Here is a 20,000-nt window from a genome sequence, read left to right on the forward strand (position 1 = left end):
GCCTGATTCCCTGGAGATTACATCAGGGTAGGAGAGTGTGCACCCTCTGGTATTGCGAGTAGATGGCTTCCAGAGGAGAAGAGTAGAAATTGTTTCGTTTTCAGCTCTACAACAATGTCCAGCAAACTGGACTCTCCTACCTTTCACAAGAGATGACACAGGTGGTAGTTTCCCATATATTTGCATTTTGGTTGGATGACGCTTCCACGAGAGATTTTGAGCTCTCATAAGGAGGCGAGTGTAGGTTCCATCCAACCGCCTCTCAAATCTTTGATAACGTCCAGGTTTCTGAGCCATGTAGTAGAATTGGTTCAACTGTGGCTTTGAAGATTTTAAGTTTGAAGTCTCTACTTAGATTTGATGACCAGATCTTATGCATGTCATTACAGGCTGACCAGGCCATACCCTTTCTAGTTAGAAAATCTTTTTTCAGATGATGATATGTATGACCCAAGATATTTGTATGAGTATCTTGGCTCATACTCACTAAAGGCTGACCAGGGGTTAAAGAACAACAACTACTATGATAACAATGATGATGGTGATGGCCACAACACAACACTCAAAGATCAACAAGCCCCCAACGTCCAGTGGTCAGCTTGTATATACTTACAGTCACTGTGTTTTTCGTAGCACAATTGTTCAGTTTGGACAACTTCACACTGTAAAGAACACAAAAAAAAAAAAAAATTAAAAATAAGAAAGAACTGATAGCAATCATACCATTGGAAATGGAAGGTAGGAAGTGTGACAGCGGAAGCTCCCCGGTGTCATGTGATTCACACATAAAAAGCCCCTTTCAAGTGTTGGGCCCCACGGAGGCAATGACCAATGACCGAGACCTTTGGCAACAATATGCCATGCTTGAGTTGAAGACCCATCAAGCCGAGTGAAATCATAGCCGGGGTAGATACTGGTGCCACGCAAGTGGCATGTAAAAGCACCCATTACGCTCTGCAAAGTGGTTGGCGTTAGGAAAGGCATCCAACCAGAGAAACCATGCCAAATCAGACTGGAGTCTGGTGCAGCCCCTCAGCTTACCAGCCCTGGTCAAAAAGTTAAACCCATGCCAGAATGGACAATGGACGTTAAAAGCACCTTTTTGATGTAAATAATTTTTGGTGTTAACATGGTCTGATTTGAACTTTTTCTACTACGGAAGGAAGAGCAAGCCTTCTTTTATCACACTCTCAATTTTGGTCAACTTGCGCCGCAGGGTCTCGGAGGAGATAGTGCTAGTTGAAGGCTACCAAATCTGCCACACACACAGACAACTTCAGCTTTATATATAAAGATATATATTTATGTATATAAATACACATATACATATATACATACATAGATATATGTACACAGGCACGTATACACATATACGGTGGCACATCGTGCTGGTGATACGTAAAAGGCACAATCCGATCGTGGCTGTTGCCAGCCTCACCTGGCCCCTGTGCCGGTGGCATGTAAAAAGCACCATCCGATCGTGGCCATTTGCCAGTACCGCTTGACTGACCCCTGTGCCAGTAGCACGTAAAAAGCACCCACTACACTCATGGAGTGGTTGGCATTAGGAAGGGCATCCAGCCGTAGAAACATTGCCAGATCAGACTGGGCCTGGTGCAGCCATCTGGCTTCCCAGACCCCAGTTGAACCGTCCAACCCATGCTAGCAAGGAAAGTGAACGCTAAATGATGATGATGATGATGATGATGATGACACAAAGTCATTTCTGTGAATGTGTGCCCAATTTGAATTACAAAAAGGTACTAACCGAAAGAATCCTTTCGATGTGTTGACTGCACACAGAGTCCCAATTTCCAGTTTCTCTGTGGGGGAAAATAATTAAGAAAAGAAACAAAGAGAATAACAATTAAATGAATATAGTTAATTTAAGTTTAAGTTTAAGTTAATTTTTTGGCTCAAAAAGCAAAAAGCAAGGCCATGTAGGGGGACATGGAGTTATGTACAGGGTGGTGTTCATGCAAAGAGTTCAGGCCATTTAAGGTCAAGGGAGACTTTGAACCGAGCGGTCGTCGGCATCTTCACCATCTCGTCCGGCAGCTTATTCCACGGATCCGCAACCCGGACGGAGAAAGCCCCTCTCTTTCGATTGAGATGAAATCGTCGCAGATAGAGCTTTTCGGAGTGACCCCGCAGCCAACGCTCTGGAGCAGGAGTGAAGAACAGCTCTTTCGAGAGGTTACACTTTCCGCTTATGATGTTGTGAGCAAGAATGAGATCACCACGGCGTCGTCGTTTTTCTAGAGAATAAAGGTCGAGCGTCTTCAGCCTTGCACGTAAAACAAGCAAACAATACGTTTAATGTGCACTGTTCTAATGCATATGAATGAAGACGGTTGCATCAAGAAGTGCCGATGTCTAATCGCGGAGAGAATGTGTGGAATGGGTAGATCCAGGAAGACATGGGATGAAGTGGTAAGAAAGTCAAAGAGGGGATGACAGAGAACCGAGACTTCTAGAGGTTTGCTGTACTCGAGAAGACTGTATCAGGACAATTAGCCCCAGTCAAGGCGGCGCTGGCAATGGCCACGTTCGGATGGTGCTTTTTATGTGCCACTGGCACAGGCCTCACAGCTAAAATTTCCATTTGATTTTTCAAACCAAATCAAATCCAATATCAGAAAGCAGAACCAAAATCGAAGTTGATCAACATCAATGGAAATTGCAGCTGTGGTACCAGTGCCGGTGACAAGTAAGCGAACCATCTGATCGTGGCCGTTGCCAGCACCGTCCCGACCAGCTTCCGTGCCGGTGGCACGTAAAAGCACCATCCGTTCGTGTCCGTTGCCAGCCTTGCCTGGCCCCCATGCCGGTGGGACGTAGCACCATCCGTTCGTGGCCGTTGCCAGCCTCGTCTGGCCCCCGTGCCGGTGGCATGTAAAAAGCACCATCCGATCATGGTCGTTGCCAGCCTCGCCTGGCCCCCGTGCCGGTGGCACGTAAAAAGCACCATCCGTCCGTGGCCGTTTGCCAGCTCCGTCTGGCACCTGTGTGGGTGGCACGTAAAAAGCACCCACTACACTCATGGAGTGGTTGGCGTTAGGGAGGGCATCCAGCTGTAGAAACACTGCCAGATCAGACTGGAGCCTGGTGCAGCCTTTTGGCTTCCCAGACCCCAGTTGAACCGTCCAACCCATGCTAGCATGGAAAGTGGGCCCTAAACGATGATGATGATGATGATGATGATGATGTACTTGACTCAATAGGTCTCCTCAAGCACAGTGTGTATATATATATATCATCATCATCCTTTAACGTCCGCTTTCCATGCTAGCATGGGTTGGACGATTTGACTGAGGACTGGTGAACCAGATGGCTGCGCCAGACTCCAATCTGATCCGGCAGAGCTTTCAGAGCCAGATGCCCTTCCTAACGCCAACCACAGGATTAAACCAACAAACATCCACTTGAGCCGTGACTCTTACCAGCACATGGCCACTTGAGCCAATGTATGTCCACTGAAAACAATACAAGCACAGTTAATCCAACACATGCCCATCCAAAGGCACACGTGTACAGGTAAACATCCCCAGGTCCAGCTACAATAATACTCCACTGTGGCCCCAGACAAGTTTTCTGTACCCCCTCAGTGCATTTTAGAGAAACAACTCTGCCTAACCACATCTAAATTCAAGATAAAACAAATGATGAAAATTAAAATAAAAAGACAAAAAAAAAAGCCTTACCCAAAGGTTTCTTGTTGGCCAGATCACAAAAGTGGGTGGCCATGCCGAGTGTAAGACTGACCAAATCACTATGGACAGCAACAGACTTCTTTTGGCCTTGCCAGATCTCCAAGATCCTCCCAAAGAAGTGACTGGCTGACTTTACATGGAGGACCATAATCTGAAAGGTAAATATAGAAGAGATAACATGGAGGATTCCACAAGGTGACTCCACATGGGGGACCATAATCGGAAAGGCAAATACCGAAGAAATAACATGGAGGACCATAATCTGAAAGGCAAACACTGAAGAAATAACATGGAGGATTCCTCATGGAGGATTCCTCATGGAGGATTCCTCATGGAGGACCATAATCTGAAAGGCAAATACTGAAGAAATAACATGGAGGACCCCTCATGGAGGACCATAATCTGAAAGGCAAATAATGAAGAAATAACATGGAGGATTCCTCATGGAGGATTCCTCATGGAGGACCATAATCTGAAAGGCAAATATAGAAGAAATAACATGGAGGACTCCTCATGGATGGCCGTAATCTGAAAGGCAAATAATGAAGAAATAACATGGAGGACCATAATCTGAAAGGCAAATATAGAAGAAATAACATGGAGGATTCCTCATGGAGGATTCCTCATGGAGGACCATAATCTGAAAGGCAAATAATGAAGAAATAACATGGAGGACCATAATCTGAAAGGCAAATAATGAAGAAATAACATGGAGGACCCCTTATGGAGGACCATAATCTGAAAGGCAAATATAGAAGAAATAACATGGAGGACTCCTCATGGATGGCCGTAATCTGAAAGGCAAATAATGAAGAAATAACATGGAGGACCATAATCTGAAAGGCAAATATAGAAGAAATAACATGGAGGACCCCTCATGGAGGACCATAATCTGAAAGGCAAATACATAAGAAGTAACATGGAGGATTCCTCATGGAGGACCATAATCTGAAAGGCAAATATTGAAGAAATAACATGGAGGACCATAATCTGAAAGGCAAATACTGAAGAAAAACATGGAGGATTCCTCATGGAGGACCATAATCTGAAAGGCAAATATGAAGAAAAACATGGAGGACCCCTCATGGAGGACCATAATCTGAAAGGCAAATACATAAGAAGTAACATGGAGGATTCCTCATGGAGGACCATAATCTGAAAGGCAAATATTGAAGAAATAACATGGAGGACCATAATCTGAAAGGCAAATACTGAAGAAATAACATGGAGGATTCCTCATGGAGGACCATAATCTGAAAGGCAAATATTGAAGAAATAACATGGAGGACCCCTCATGGAGGACCATAATCTGAAAGGCAAATACTGAAGAAATAACATAGAGGATTCCTCATGGATGGCCATAATCTGAAAGGCAAACATAGAAGAAATAACATGGAGGACTCCACATGGAGGACCATAATCTGAAAGGCAAATATTGAAGAAATAACATGGAGGACCCCTCATGGAGGACCATAATCTGAAAGGCAAATACTGAAGAAATAACATGGAGGATTCCTCATGGAGGACCATAATCTGAAAGGCAAATACTGAAGAAATAACATGGAAGACTCCTCATGAAAGGGTGTATGTGTGTGTATATGTATGTGTGCATACATGCGTGCGCATGCATGTGTATATGCGTGTGTATACAGAGGCATGTGTGTATGTGAGGAGGGTATGTGTATGCATGTGTGTATATGTGTGTGCTTTTTTTTCCTTGTTTTGACATCAAATGGTAGTTATAAACGAACATCACTGCCGTACAAACTGTGTTATTCATTTCTAATATTCTCCGAGAACATGTTTGGCCATGTGGAGATGTATTACCTCACCAGGAAACAGGCGAGGGTTAGGGACAGGAAAGGGGTCAAGCCATAGAAAACGTGCCTCAGCAAACTCCATCTGACCATTGCAAGCATGGAAAACTAGACATTAAAACAATGACGATGATGATGATGGTGGTGGTGGTGGTGGTGGTGGTGGAGGTAATAATGGTGATGTTGGTGATGGTAGTGGTGATGAAGATGATGATGATGATGATGCTCTTGATGGTGGTGGTTGCGGTCGTGGTGGTGGATAATGATGATGATGATGATGGTTGTAGTGATGGTGAAGATGGTGACGATGATGATGGTGGTGGTGGTGGTGGTGGTGATGGAGGAGGCATTAATGGTGATGTTGGTGATGGTAGTGGTGGTGGTGATGATGATGATGCTCTTGATGGTGGTGGTAGTGGTGATGATGGTGGTTGTGGTTGTGGTGGTGGATAATGATGATGATGATGATGATGGTTGAGCGAAACTCGCGCTCTCGCCCACGTACAGTGGTGATGATGGTGATGGTAGCAGTGATGGTGATGTTGGTGATGGTAGTGATGATGATGATGATGCTCTTGATGAAGGTCGTAGTGGTGATGGTGATGATGATGATGATGATGATGGTGGTGGTGGTGGTGGTAGTGGTGATGATGATGATGATGATGATGATGATGGTGGTGGTGGTGGTAGTGGTGATGATGATGATGATGATGATGGTGGTGGTGGTGGTAGTGGTGGTGATGATGATGATGGTTGTAGTGATGGTGACGATGATGACGGTGGTGGTGGCAGCAGCAACGACGATAGTGGTGGTGGTGATGGTGTTGATGATGATAATTGTGATGATGATGATGACGACGACAACGACAATGACATCACTTACCCTCACATCTCCTTGATGAGGCAGCAGGATGTGTTCGTCGCTGCATCCATTCAAATCAACCCCTGGCAAAACGCTATGGCGCTGGTTGCAGTTGGAATAGCTCCTGAAACAGACAGAAGCACAAGAAATACAGTCGTTGCGGAACAAGAGAAGGAAGAGGTGTAGGAGAGGCGGACGGTATGGAGTGGCTGGGTGGTAAGTAGCTTGTTTACCAACCCCAAGGTTCCGGGTTCAGTCCCACTGCATCATGGAACCTTGGGCAAGTGTCTTCTACTATAGCCTCGGGCCGTCCAAAGCCTTGTGAGTGGATTAGGTAGACGGAAACTGAAAGAAGCCTGTCGTATATATGTAAATATATATATATTTATAGGCGCAGGAGTGGCTGTGTAGTAAGTAGCTTGCTTACCAACCACATGGTTCCGGGTTCAGTCCCACTGCGTGGAACCTTGGGCAAGTGTCTTCTACTATAGCCTCGGGCCGTCCAAAGCCTTGTGAGTGGATTAGGTAGACGGAAACTGAAAGAAGCCTGTCGTATATATGTAAATATATATATATTTATAGGCGCAGGAGTGGCTGTGTAGTAAGTAGCTTGCTTACCAACCACATGGTTCCGGGTTCAGTCCCACTGCGTGGAACCTTGGGCAAGTGTCTTCTACTATAGCCTCAGGCCGTCCAAAGCCTTGTGAGCGGATTTGAAAGAAGCCCGTCGTATATATGTATATATATATATATGTGTGTGTGTGTATGTTTGTGTGTCTGTGTTTGTCCCCCTAGCATCGCTTGACAACCGATGCTGGTGTGTTTACATTTCCGTAACTTAGCGGTTCGGCAAAAGAGACGGATAAAATTACATCAGCCCCGGGCCGACCAATGCCTTGTGAGTGGATTTGGTAGACAGAAACTGAAAGAAGCCCATCATATATATGTGTGTGTGTTGTGTGTGTGTGTGTGTTTGTGTGTCTGTGTTTGTCCCCCTAGCATTGCTTGACAATTGATGCTGATGTGTTTACATTTCCATCCCTTAGCGGTTCGGCAAAAGAGACCGATAAAATAAGTACTAGGCATACAAAGAATAAGTCCCGGGGTCGATTTGCTCAACTGAAGGCGGTGCTCCAGCATGGCCGCAGTCAAATGACTGAAACAAGTAAAAGAGTAAAAGAGTAAAGAGTATAAGGAAGGTCCACTGGTCGACCACCCATGCAAATAACCAAAACAAACAAAAATAATGAACCATACCTGCATTTTCCATACATTTTAATGTTATAACACAGAGCATTATCTGGGTTCCGTTCGTTCTCCTGGAAAAGAAAATGATAATAATAATAATAATAATAATAATAATAATAATAATAATAATAAAGAAAATAATAATAATAATAATAATAATAATAATAATAAAGAAAATGATAATAATAGTCCCTTAGTGGCTGACGATATGTGCATCTCTGATCACGAGCAGAAGTAGTGGGGGAGCATCATAGCCTTGTGTTGAGAGGGATTCTTTGGGGTTTAAATAATTCACCTCTGGAAACATGGGTGGTTCTTTCAACATCCTTAAACAACCCTTATTCAGGGACCTTTTGAGCGGGATGGGCTACTCAACCTGAAGAAAATTCTAACTGGGCCCCACCTGCAAGGTCATGTGCTGTTTATCTTGATAAGAGATCACCATGTCGCGCACATATGGTTGTGATGCATGTGCCTAGTGTACCCTTATCAGACGGGTAGTCATGATGGGTATATTGGGCTTCGTATATTTTACCCCAGTGTCACTTTGATGGCATGCACTGCTCTCTCACTCAATAATAATAATCACTCAATAATAATAATAATAATAATAATAATAATAATAATAATAATAATAATAATAATAAATGTCCTGATGCAGTACCAGGCAGTGGCTCTCATGGCTTTTGATCTTAACTGATTGGAAGTGTTATCATGTACATTGTTTTGTCTTGGTATAAAAGATGGGCCACAGCAAATATTCTGCTCAATACCACAGATTTGCTTGTCAGTTGGATGACCTTAACCAGTTGAGCATGTCCCTTAGTGGCTGACGATATGTGCATCTCTGATCACGAGCAGAAGTAGTGGGGGAGCATCATAGCCATGTGTTGAGAGGGATTATTTTTGAGGTGTGAATAATTCACCTCTGGAAACATGGATGTTTCGATCAACATCCTTAAACAATCCTCATCATCATCATCATCATCATCATCATCATCATCATCATCACTATCACCATCACCACCACCGCGAGTAGATGGCTTCCAGAGGAGAAGAGTAGAAATTGCCTCGTTTTCAGCTCTACAACAATGTCCAGCAAACTGGACTCTTCTACCTTTCACAAGAGATGACACAGGTGGTAGTTTCCCATATATTTGCATTTTGGTTGGATGACACTTCCACGAGAGATCTTGAGCTCTCGTAAGGAGGCGAGTGTAGGTTGAAGTACAACAGAAGGGCAAGAAGAGATGTCTTACCGTAGGAGAGACATGTGGTGACACCTGTTGGAAAACAGAGAGACGATGGTGGTTAAGGTGTGTCAGGATGTACTCCCAGGTAACAGAAAGGCGAATATAAGAGGAGTCAAGTGAAATCATAGCTGTGGTCGATGCTGGTGCCACATAACCAGCACCCATGCTGGTGGCACACAAAAGGTACCCACTTGGAGTGGTTGGCATTTAGGAATGGCATCCAGCCATAGAAACCAGGCTGAATCAGACTGGAACCTGGTACAGCTCTCCGGCTTACTAGTTTTCGGTCAAACCGTCCGACCCGTGCTAGCATGGGAAATGGAGGTATTATTATTTTTGCCTGTAATTGAAAAAGGTATTATAAAAGGAGAAAGGGGCTCTCTAGCCCGCTTTTGACCAGGCTCCCGTGGCTTTTATGGGGTTTTTTCCACATGAGACCTTTTCTTTTTTCGAAGCGTCTCCTCTATTGGGAGTTTTGTAAATTGTTCAATTGTTTCGTTGTTGTAAAGCGGGACTTTTTTCTTTCGAAAAAGGGACAAAACCTTTTGTAAGCTTTCATCCTGTTTTGTCCCTTTGTTTTCTAATCATGTTTGTCAGCCCTTGTGGCCAATAAAAAGAATTAATTATTATTATTGTTGTTGTTGTTGTTGTTGTTGTTGTTATTGTGGTGGTGATAATGATGATGGTGGTGGTGGTGGTGGGGACGGTGGTGATGATGATGGCGATGATGGTGGTGGTGATGATGATGGTGGTGGGGACGGTGGTAATGGTGGTGGTGGTGATGGCGATGATGGTGGTGGTGATGATGATGGTGATGGCGATGATGGTGATGGTAGTGTTGATGATGATGATAATGATGGTGGTGGTGGTGGTGATGGTGGTGGTGGTGGTGATGGTGATGATGATGGTGGTGGTGGTGGGGACGGTGGTGATGATGATGGTAATGGTGGTGGTGGTGATGGCGATGATGGTGATGGTGGTGGTGGTGATGATGATGGTGGTGGGGACGGTGGTGGTGGTGGTGGTGATGGCGATGATGGTGGTGGTGGTGGTAGTGTTGATGATGATGATAATGATGGTGGTGGTGGTGGTGGTGGCGATGGTGGCGGTGATGGTGGTGGTGATGATGATGGTGGTGGTGGTGATGGTGGTGATGATAATGATGATAGAGAGGATTAGACAAGGTGAGTGAACCGTTATTGAATTAGTGCAGAATGCCGTAGCAGGATACAGTGTTAGAATAAGAAGAGAATGCAACGGTAGAATGAAGACTTACTTCTTGTATTGAAGAGAAAAACTTGATGGTTTCGTCCCTGTGTTGACCGCTGCTGTTGTTCAACAATAAAGACTTCAGACTTTTCACTTTCTTTAAATCCATCTTACTCATCAGTATGTAAGATTTACCGAGTCGCAAAGGCACCTGGGAAAATAATTAATATCCTTAAATCTTTCAGTCAAATGACAAAGAAGCCCCTAGATTTACCGAGTCGCAAAGGCACCTGGGAAAATAATAAATGCCTTAAATCTTTAAGAAAGAAGCCCCTAGATTTACCGAGTCGCAAAGGCACCTGGGAAAATAATTAATATCCTTAAATCTTTCAGTCAAATGACAAAGAAGCCCCTAGATTTACCGAGTCGCAAAGGCACCTGGGAAAATAATAAATGCCTTAAATCTTTAAGAAAGAAGCCCCTAGATTTACCGAGTCGCAAAGGCACCTGGGAAAATAATAAATGCCTTAAATCTTTAAGAAAGAAGCCCCTAGATTTACCGAGTCACAAAGGCACCTGGGAAAATAATAAATGCCTTAAATCTTTCAGTCAAATGACAAAGAAGCCCCTAGATTTACCGAGTCGCAAAGGCACCTGGGAAAATAATAAATGCCTTAAATCTTTAAGAAAGAAGCCCCTAGATTTACCGAGTCGCAAAGGCACCTGGGAAAATAATTAATATCCTTAAATCTTTCAGTCAAATGACAAAGAAGCCCCTAGATTTACCGAGTCGCAAAGGCACCTGGGAAAATAATAAAGCCTTAAATCTTTAAGAAAGAAGCCCCTAGATTTACCGAGTCGCAAAGGCACCTGGGAAAATAATAAATGCCTTAAATCTTTAAGAAAGAAGCCCCTAGATTTACCGAGTCACAAAGGCACCTGGGAAAATAATAAATGCCTTAAATCTTTGAGTCAAATGAGAAAAAAGCCCCCAGATTTACCGAGTCGCAAAGGCACCTGGGAAAATAATAAATGCCTTAAATCTCTAAGAAAGAAGCCCCTAGATTTACCGAGTCACAAAGGCACCTGGGAAAATAATAAATGCCTTAAATCTTTGAGTCAAATGAGAAAGAAGCCCCCAGATTTACCGAGTCGCAAAGGCACCTGGGAAAATAATAAATGCCTTAAATCTTTAAGAAAGAAGCCCCTAGATTTACCAAGTCGCAAAGGCACCAGGGAAAATAATAAATGCCTTAAATCTTTGAGTCAAATGAGAAAGAAGCCCCTAGACTTACCAAGTCGCAAAGGCACCTGGGAAAATAATTAATGCCTTAAATCTTTGAGTCAAATGAGAAAGAAGCCCCTAGATTTACCGAGTCGCAAAGGCACCTGGGAAAATAATAAATGCCTTAAATCTTTAAGAAAGAAGCCCCTAGATTTACCGAGTCACAAAGGCACCTGGGAAAATAATAAATGCCTTAAATCTTTGAGTCAAATGAGAAAGAAGCCCCTAGATTTACCATGTCGCAAAGGCACCTGGGAAAATAATAAATGCCTTAAATCTTTGAGTCAAATGGGAAAGAAGCCCCTAGATTTACCGAGTCGCAAGGCCACCTGGGAAAATAATAAATGCCTTAAATCTTTGAGTCAAATGAGAAAGAAGCCCCTAGATTTACCGAGTCGCAAAGGCACCTGGGAAAATAATAAATGCCTTAAATCTTTGAGTCAAATGAGAAAGAAGCCCCTAGACTTACCAAGTCGCAAAGGCACCTGGGAAAATAATAAATGCCTTAAATCTTTGAGTCAAATGAGAAAGAAGCCCCTAGACTTACCAAGTCGCAAAGGCACCTGGGAAAATAATAAATGCCTTAAATCTTTGAGTCAAATGAGAAAGAAGCCCCTAGACTTACCGAGTCGCAAAGGCACCTGGGAAAATAATAAATGCCTTAAATCTTTGAGTCAAATGAGAAAGAAGCCCCTAGATTTACCGAGTTGCAAAGGCACCTGGGAAAATAATTAATGCCTTAAATCTTTGAGACAAATGAGAAAGAAGCCCCTAGATTTACCGAGTCGCAAAGGCACCTGGGAAATTAATAAGTGCCTTAAATCTTTGAGTCAAATGAGAAAGAAGCCCCCAGATTTACCGAGTCACAAAGGCACCTGGGAAAATAATTAATATCCTTAAATCTTTAAGAAAGAAGCCCCTAGATTTACCGAGTCGCAAAGGCACCTGGGAAAATAATAAATGCCTTAAATCTTTAAGAAAGAAGCCCCTAGATTTACCGAGTCACAAAGGCACCTGGGAAAGTAATAAATGCCTTAAATCTTTAAGAAAGAAGCCCCTAGATTTACCGAGTCACAAAGGCACCTGGGAAAATAATAAATGCCTTAAATCTTTGAGTCAAATGAGAAAGAAGCCCCTAGATTTACCATGTCGCAAAGGCACCTGGGAAAATAATAAATGCCTTAAATCTTTGAGTCAAATGGGAAAGAAGCCCCTAGATTTACCGAATCGCAAAGGCACCAGGGAAAATAATAAATGCCTTAAATCTTTGAGTCAAATGAGAAAGAAGCCCCTAGAGTTACCAAATCGCAAAGGCACCTGGGAAAATAATAAATGCCTTAAATCTTTAAGAAAGAAGCCCCTAGATTTACCGAGTCACAAAGGCACCTGGGAAAGTAATAAATGCCTTAAATCTTTAAGAAAGAAGCCCCTAGATTTACCGAGTCACAAAGGCACCTGGGAAAATAATAAATGCCTTAAATCTTTGAGTCAAATGAGAAAGAAGCCCCTAGATTTACCATGTCGCAAAGGCACCTGGGAAAATAATAAATGCCTTAAATCTTTGAGTCAAATGGGAAAGAAGCCCCTAGATTTACCGAATCGCAAAGGCACCAGGGAAAATAATAAATACCTTAAATCTTTGAGTCAAATGAGAAAGAAGCCCCTAGATTTACAGAGTCGCAAAGGCACCTGGGAAAATAATAAATGCCTTAAATCTTTGAGTCAAATGAGAAAGAAGCCCCTAGATTTACCGAGTCGCAAAGGCACCTGGGAAAATAATAAATGCCTTAAATCTTTGAGTCAAATGAGAAAGAAGCCCCTAGATTTACCAAATCGCAAAGGCTCCTGGGAAAATAATTAATGCCTTAAATCTTTGAGTCAAATGAGAAAGAAGCCCCTAGATTTACCGAGTCGCAAGGCCACCTGGGAAAATAATAAATGCCTTAAATCTTTGAGTCAAATGAGAAAGAAGCCCCTAGATTTACCGAATCGCAAAGGCACCTGGGAAAATAATAAATGCCTTAAATCTTTGAGTCAAATGAGAAAGAAGCCCCTAGATTTACCGAGTCGCAAAGGCACCTGGGAAAATAATAAATGCCTTAAATCTTTGAGTCAAATGAGAAAGAAGCCCCTAGACTTACCAAGTCGCAAAGGCACCTGGGAAAATAATAAATGCCTTAAATCTTTGAGACAAATGAGAAAGAAGCCCCTAGACTTACCAAGTCGCAAAGGCACCTGGGAAAATAATAAATGCCTTAAATCTCTGAGTCAAATGAGAAAGAAGCCCCTAGATTTACCGAGTCGCAAAGGCACCTGGGAAAATAATTAATGCCTTAAATCTTTGAGACAAATGAGAAAGAAGCCCCTAGATTTACCATGTCGCAAAGGCACCTGGGAAAATAATAAATGCCTTAAATCTTTGAGTCAAATGGAAAGAAGCCCCTAGATTTACCGAATCGCAAGGCACCAGGGAAAATAATAAATGCCTTAAATCTTTGAGTCAATGAGAAAGAAGCCCCTAGATTTACCAATCGCAAAGGCACCAGGGAAAATAATAAATGCCTTAAATCTTTAAGAAAGAAGCCCCTAGATTTACCGAGTCACAAAGGCACCTGGGAAAATAATAAATGCCTTAAATCTTTGAGTCAAATGAGAAAGAAGCCCCTAGATTTACATGTCGCAAAGGCACCTGGGAAAATAATAAATGCCTTAAATCTTTGAGTCAAATGAGAAAGAAGCCCCTAGATTTACCGAGTCGCAAGGCCACCTGGGAAAATAATAAATGCCTTAAATCTTTGAGTCAAATGGGAAAGAAGCCCCTAGATTTACCGAATCGCAAAGGCACCAGGGAAAATAATAAATGCCTTAAATCTTTGAGTCAAATGAGAAAGAAGCCCCTAGATTTACCAAATCGCAAAGGCACCTGGGAAAATAATTAATGCCTTAAATCTTTGAGTCAAATGAGAAAGAAGCCCCTAGATTTACCGAGTCGCAAGGCCACCTGGGAAAATAATAAATGCCTTAAATCTTTGAGTCAAATGAGAAAGAAGCCCCTAGATTTACCGAGTCGCAAAGGCACCCGGGAAAATAATAAATGCCTTAAATCTTTGAGTCAAATGAGAAAGAAGCCCCTAGATTTACCGAGTCGCAAAGGCACCTGGGAAAATAATAAATGCCTTAAATCTTTGAGTCAAATGAGAAAGAAGCCCCTAAATTTACCGATTCACAAAGGCACCTGGGAAAATAATAAATGCCTTAAATCTTTGAGTCAAATGAGAAAGAAGCCCCTAGACTTACCAAGTCGCAAAGGCACCTGGGAAAATAATAAATGCCTTAAATCTTTGAGTCAAATGAGAAAGAAGCCCCTACATGGTCACTAGACATGCTAAAAATAACAACTAATACATGTACTAATCAGGTTCTTAGAAAATTGAAGGACAAAGTGAATATTTCGGGTTTAGTCTGTCTTTATTTATTGTTACTGAAGACTCAGAGTGGCTGAACAGTTTGAGAAGTTTGCTTTGCAACCATGAAGTCCTAGGTTCAATCCTACAAGGTGGCATCTTGGGAAAGTGTTTTCAACCATAGTCGTGAACTGAACCAAGGTTTGTGAATGAAACTAGGTAGATGGCAACTGTACCGAAGCCTGTCATATGGGCTATCATCAGCAGTGATGCCATGTGCGTGGATCTCTGTGATGCTCTGTCACCATCCAATTCTTCAAATTGGGAGTCTGAGGAGGCTGTGATGATTCTTTCATGTGTGTCTGTGTTTGTCTCCCTAGCATTGCTTGACAACCGATGCTGGTGTGTTTACGTCCCCGTCACTTAGCGGTTCGGCAAAAGAGACCAATAGAATAAGTACTGGGCTTACAAAAGAATAAGTCCCGGGGTCGAGTTGCTCGATTAAAGGCGGTGCTCCAGCATGGGCGCAGTCAAAATGACTGAAACAAGTAAAAAGTAAAAAAGAAAAAAAATATATATACATACATATGTATGTGTATGTCTGTGTGTCTGTGTTCGTCAAAGCCAACCACTGTTTAAACAACCGGTGTTGGTTTGTTTACACCCCTGTAACTCAGCAGTTCGCCAAAAGAAACTGATAGAATAAGTACCAGACTTAAAACGGAGTGAGATAAATAAATACTGGGCGGCGGCGGGGGGGGGGCATTCTGTTTGAGTGAAACTCTTGAAGGCAGTGCTGCAGCATGGGCAGAGCCCAATGACTGAAGCAAGTAATAAACAAAAACAAAAAAAAAAAAACAAAGTAAAAGATTCACAGAAAATAAGACGGATCTTTTCCTTTTGAACGGCAGACAATTTCTGATTAACTAAACACTTTAAAACTTTGTATACTGCTAGAATGTGTCAAAAGAAAACATTTTTTTCTCTTGGCTTTCTTTGAGAAAATTGTAATTTGTTTGTTTAACGTAGTTTAATTTTTCGAATTTTAACCAATCCTATGCTCTCTTTTGAGCTAAAATCATTTGCCGCGTCTAAAACTGAGACAACATCCTGTAACTAACCCTAAACCTCCCCCCTAACCCTAACCCTAAATTTTTTTTTCTTAATTGTTAAATTAATTTAATTGTTGCGCGTGCAAAAAAACCTAAAGCAATGGAATTTGATTAATTTAACAATTTAGAAAAAAAAATTAGGGGTTAGTGTTAGGGGGGAGGTTTAGGGTTAGTTACAGGATGTTGTCTCAGTTTTAGATGTAGCAAATGATTTTAGTTGAATGGAGGTAATCGATTGGTTAAAATTGCCGAAATACTCGGATTTTCAGACGAAATATCTTACAAACTATAGAATTTTCTCAATAAAACCAAGAGAAAATGATGTTTTATAAACACATTCTACCAGTATACGAAGTTTAAAAGTGTTTAGTTAACTTGGTTAAAATTGCCGAAATGCTCAGATTTTCAGACAAAATATTGTACAAACTATAGAATTTTCTCAATAAAGCCAAGAGAAAAAGATGTTTTATAAACACATTCTACCAGTATACGAAGTTTAAAAGTGTTTAGTTAACTTGGTTAAAATTGCCGAAATGCTTGGATTTTCAGACGAAATATCTTACAAACCATAGAATTTTCTCAATAAAACCAAGAGAAAATGATGTTTTATAAACACATTCTACCAGTATACGAAGTTTAAAAGTGTTTAGTTACCTTGGTTAAAATTGCCGAAATGCTTGGATTTTCAGACGAAATATCTTACAAACTATAGAATTTTCTCAATAAAACCAAGATAAATGATGTTTTATAAACACATTCTACCAGTATACGAAGTTTAAAAGTGTTTAGTTAACTAGAAATTGTGTTGATATCTGCCGTTCAAAAGGAAAAGATCCAAAAAGACAAAACAACACAAACAACAAACAAACAAACAGGGGAATGTGTTCCAGTTCTTAATCTGTACTTACCGTTTTATCGTTGTAATGGGGGTAATATTTACTCATCGTCTGCATTCTAAGACCGACGTGGACCTTTTTAGATGGGAACTGATAATGAACAATACAGGTGGCATCGGAAATCTTCAGGTCACAAAGAACACTATCAGGACACACTATAAAATAACAAGAACAATAATAATGATGATAATGATGATGATGATGATGATGATGATGACGGTTTCAAATTTTGCCACAAGGCAGCAATGCTCGTATGGGTCAGAAGGAATTTGTTCATTGCTTGTACCAATGAAATACCTATTTCTTTACTACCCACAAGGGGCTAAACACAGAAGGGACAAACAAGGACAGACAAACGGATTAAGTCGATTACATCGACCCTAGTGCGTAACTGGTACTTTATTTATCGACCCTGAAAGGATGAAAGGCAAAGTCGACCTCGGCGGAATTTGAACTCAGAACGTAACGGCAGACGAAATACCTATTTCTTTACTACCCACAAGGGGCTAAACATAGAGGGGACAAACAAGGACAGACAAACGAATTAAGTCGATTACATCGGCCCCAGTGCGTAACTGGTACTTAATTTATCGACCCAGAAAGGACGAAAGGCAAAGTCGACATTGGTGGAATTTGAATTCACAACGTAAAGACAGATGAAATACTTATTTCTTTACTACTCACAAGGGGCTAAACACAGAGAGGACAAACAAACGAATTAAGTCGATTACATCGGCCCCAGTGCGTAACTGGTACTTAATATATCGACCCAGAAAGGATGAAAGGCAAAGTTGACTTCGGCGGAATTTGAACTCAGAGCGTAACGACAGACGATACACCGCTAAGCATTTCACCCGGCGTGCTAACGTATCTGCCAGCTCGCCGCCTTTAAATACCAATGAAATACAATTGAATATCCACGGCACATTAAGCACACCATCCGAGCGTGATCGTTGCCGCGTCGCCTTACTAGCACATGTGCTGGTGGCACATGAAACCTTCAAGTGAGGTCGTCGCCAGTGCCGCTGGACTGGCTCCTGTGCAGGTGGCACATAAAAAGCTCCATTTGGACGTGGCTGTTGCTAGTACCACCAAACTGGCCCTCGTGCTGGTGACACTCTTTTACTCTTTTACTTGTTTCAGTCATTTGACTGCGGCCATGCTGGAGCACCGCCTTTAATCAAGCAACTCGACCCCGGGACTTATTCTTTTTGTAAGCCCAGTACTTATTCTATCGGTCTCTTTTTGCCAAACCGCTAAATGACGGGGATGTAAACACACCAGCATCGGTTGTCAAGCAATGCTAGGGGGACAAACACAGACACACACACACACACACACATATATATATATATATATACACATATACGACAGGCTTCTTTCAGTTTCCGTCTACCAAATCCACTCACAAGGCATTGGTCGGCCCGGGGCTATAGCAGAAGACACTTGCCCAAGATGCTATGCAGTGGGACTGAACCCGGAACCATGTGGTTGGTTAGCAAGCTACTTACCACACAGCCACTCCTGCGCCCATTCATTTTATTTCCAGTTTGATTTAATCGCACCCAGAATGTGGCTGATTTTCACACTACTGACCCTGAAAGATCTTAAGGTAATGATGTCAACCCTAGCAACCAAGTGGATGAAAAAAGCAGAAGCAACAGGAAAAAAAAAAAGGGATTTTTTGGTAAATAATGGATATGCCATGAAGTTAGTAAAATTTACCTAGGAATCGGTAAGGCTCATTTTCAGACAGGGGTCGATGCCATTGCTTCGAGGATTCCTCACGTTGGGCTAAATACGAAGAGCTCCAGACTCCAATAGCAGCTGATGTCAGGTAATTGTTCAATAACTGAATAATAATAATAATAATGAAAATGATGATAATAATAATAATAATAATAATAATAATAATAATAACAACAACAACTGAGCAAATATAAAGATCTTGAAATAGAAATCAGCAAAATGTGGAACCTGAAGACTAAAACAATACCTGTTGTCATAGGTGCCCTGGGAATGATAGCAAAAGGGGCTGATTGCTACCTAACTCAGATACCAGGAAACCCCAAAATGGCAGAAATTCAAAAGATAGTGCTCATGGGAACTGCTCATATCCTACGCAAAATACTCTCTATGTCATCCCAAGGTTTAAAACAAACTTTTTTTAAACTTTTTTTATTTATTTATTTATTAGACATTCACTAATACAACACCAAAAAAAAAACCCCAAATATATGGCACACTAGGCATAACAACAATGTGAACTTCCAGCCTGTTGTCTCTTGAGGTCTCTGGGTGAGACTTGGAGCCAACTTGTACAGACATAAAGCAAAAGTCAAACATAGAATCATAATTCTTTTCTTTTATTCTTTTACTAGTTTCAGTCATTTGACTGCGACCATGCTGGAGCACCGCCTTTAGTCGAGCAAATCGATTCCGGGACTTTGTAAGTCCAGTACTTATTCTATCGGTCTCTTCTGCTGAACCGCTAAGTGATAATGTTGGTGGTGGTGGTAGTGATGATGGTGGTGGTGGTGGTGGTAGTGATAATGTTGGTGGTGGTGGTAGAGATGATGTTGGTGGTGGTGGTGGTGATGTTGATGGTGGTGATGGTGGTGGTGGTGATAATGATGGTGGTGGTGGTGGTGGTAGTGATAATGTTGGTGGTGGTGGTGGAAATGTTGATGGTGGTGGTGGTGATAATGTTGGTGGTGGTGGTGGTGGTGGTGGTGTGATGTTGATGGTGGTGGTGGTGGTTGTTATGTGATTGTCATGGTGGTGGTGATTGATGATTATGACGATGATGGTGATAGTGATGGTGGTAGCGATTGCAGTGGTGATGACGAGCATGACAACAACGATGCTGGTGATGACAGCGTCATTCTCCCAGGTCAAACAGAAGACATGATGCTCTCCAGCTCCCCAGACCTCACAAATGTGTACCGTATCACCGACACTACAACTTCCATAGTAACCCACTTGTGATGATGAGGAAGGAGCAGAAGAGGCAGAAGAGGGGAGATGTACTTACAAATAAAACCTTGTGACAACTCTGATCCCCATCGGTGAAGATGATTACTTTCTCGCCTTGGATGGTCAGGTCTGGAAGGAGTTCGATTAGTTTCCTCTCACGGCCATCTTCCGTTGTAATCATTGGAATCTGAGAGAAAAAAAAAGTAAAAAGGCTTAGTAGAAGAC

General features: G+C 42.0%; 1 protein-coding gene across 1 annotated transcript in view; it reads right to left on the bottom strand.

Moving 5' to 3' along the window:
• LOC115221587 (putative ATP-dependent RNA helicase TDRD12) overlaps positions 1-20,000 on the bottom strand; it is a 70,396-nt gene that overhangs the window by 14,544 nt on the left and 35,852 nt on the right. The window contains exons 10-18 of the mRNA XM_036510937.1: positions 19,834-19,962; positions 18,525-18,651; positions 16,812-16,954; positions 10,170-10,313; positions 7,650-7,711; positions 6,414-6,516; positions 3,705-3,864; positions 1,769-1,823; positions 614-662 (exon numbers count right to left, since the gene is read on the bottom strand). Of these exons, the coding sequence (XP_036366830.1) occupies positions 614-662; positions 1,769-1,823; positions 3,705-3,864; positions 6,414-6,516; positions 7,650-7,711; positions 10,170-10,313; positions 16,812-16,954; positions 18,525-18,651; positions 19,834-19,962 (972 nt within the window). The remainder of the gene's footprint in view (positions 1-613; positions 663-1,768; positions 1,824-3,704; positions 3,865-6,413; positions 6,517-7,649; positions 7,712-10,169; positions 10,314-16,811; positions 16,955-18,524; positions 18,652-19,833; positions 19,963-20,000) is intronic.

This window comes from Octopus sinensis, linkage group LG18 (assembly GCF_006345805.1).
Source record: "Octopus sinensis linkage group LG18, ASM634580v1, whole genome shotgun sequence".
Lineage (NCBI taxonomy): Eukaryota > Metazoa > Mollusca > Cephalopoda > Octopoda > Octopodidae > Octopus > Octopus sinensis.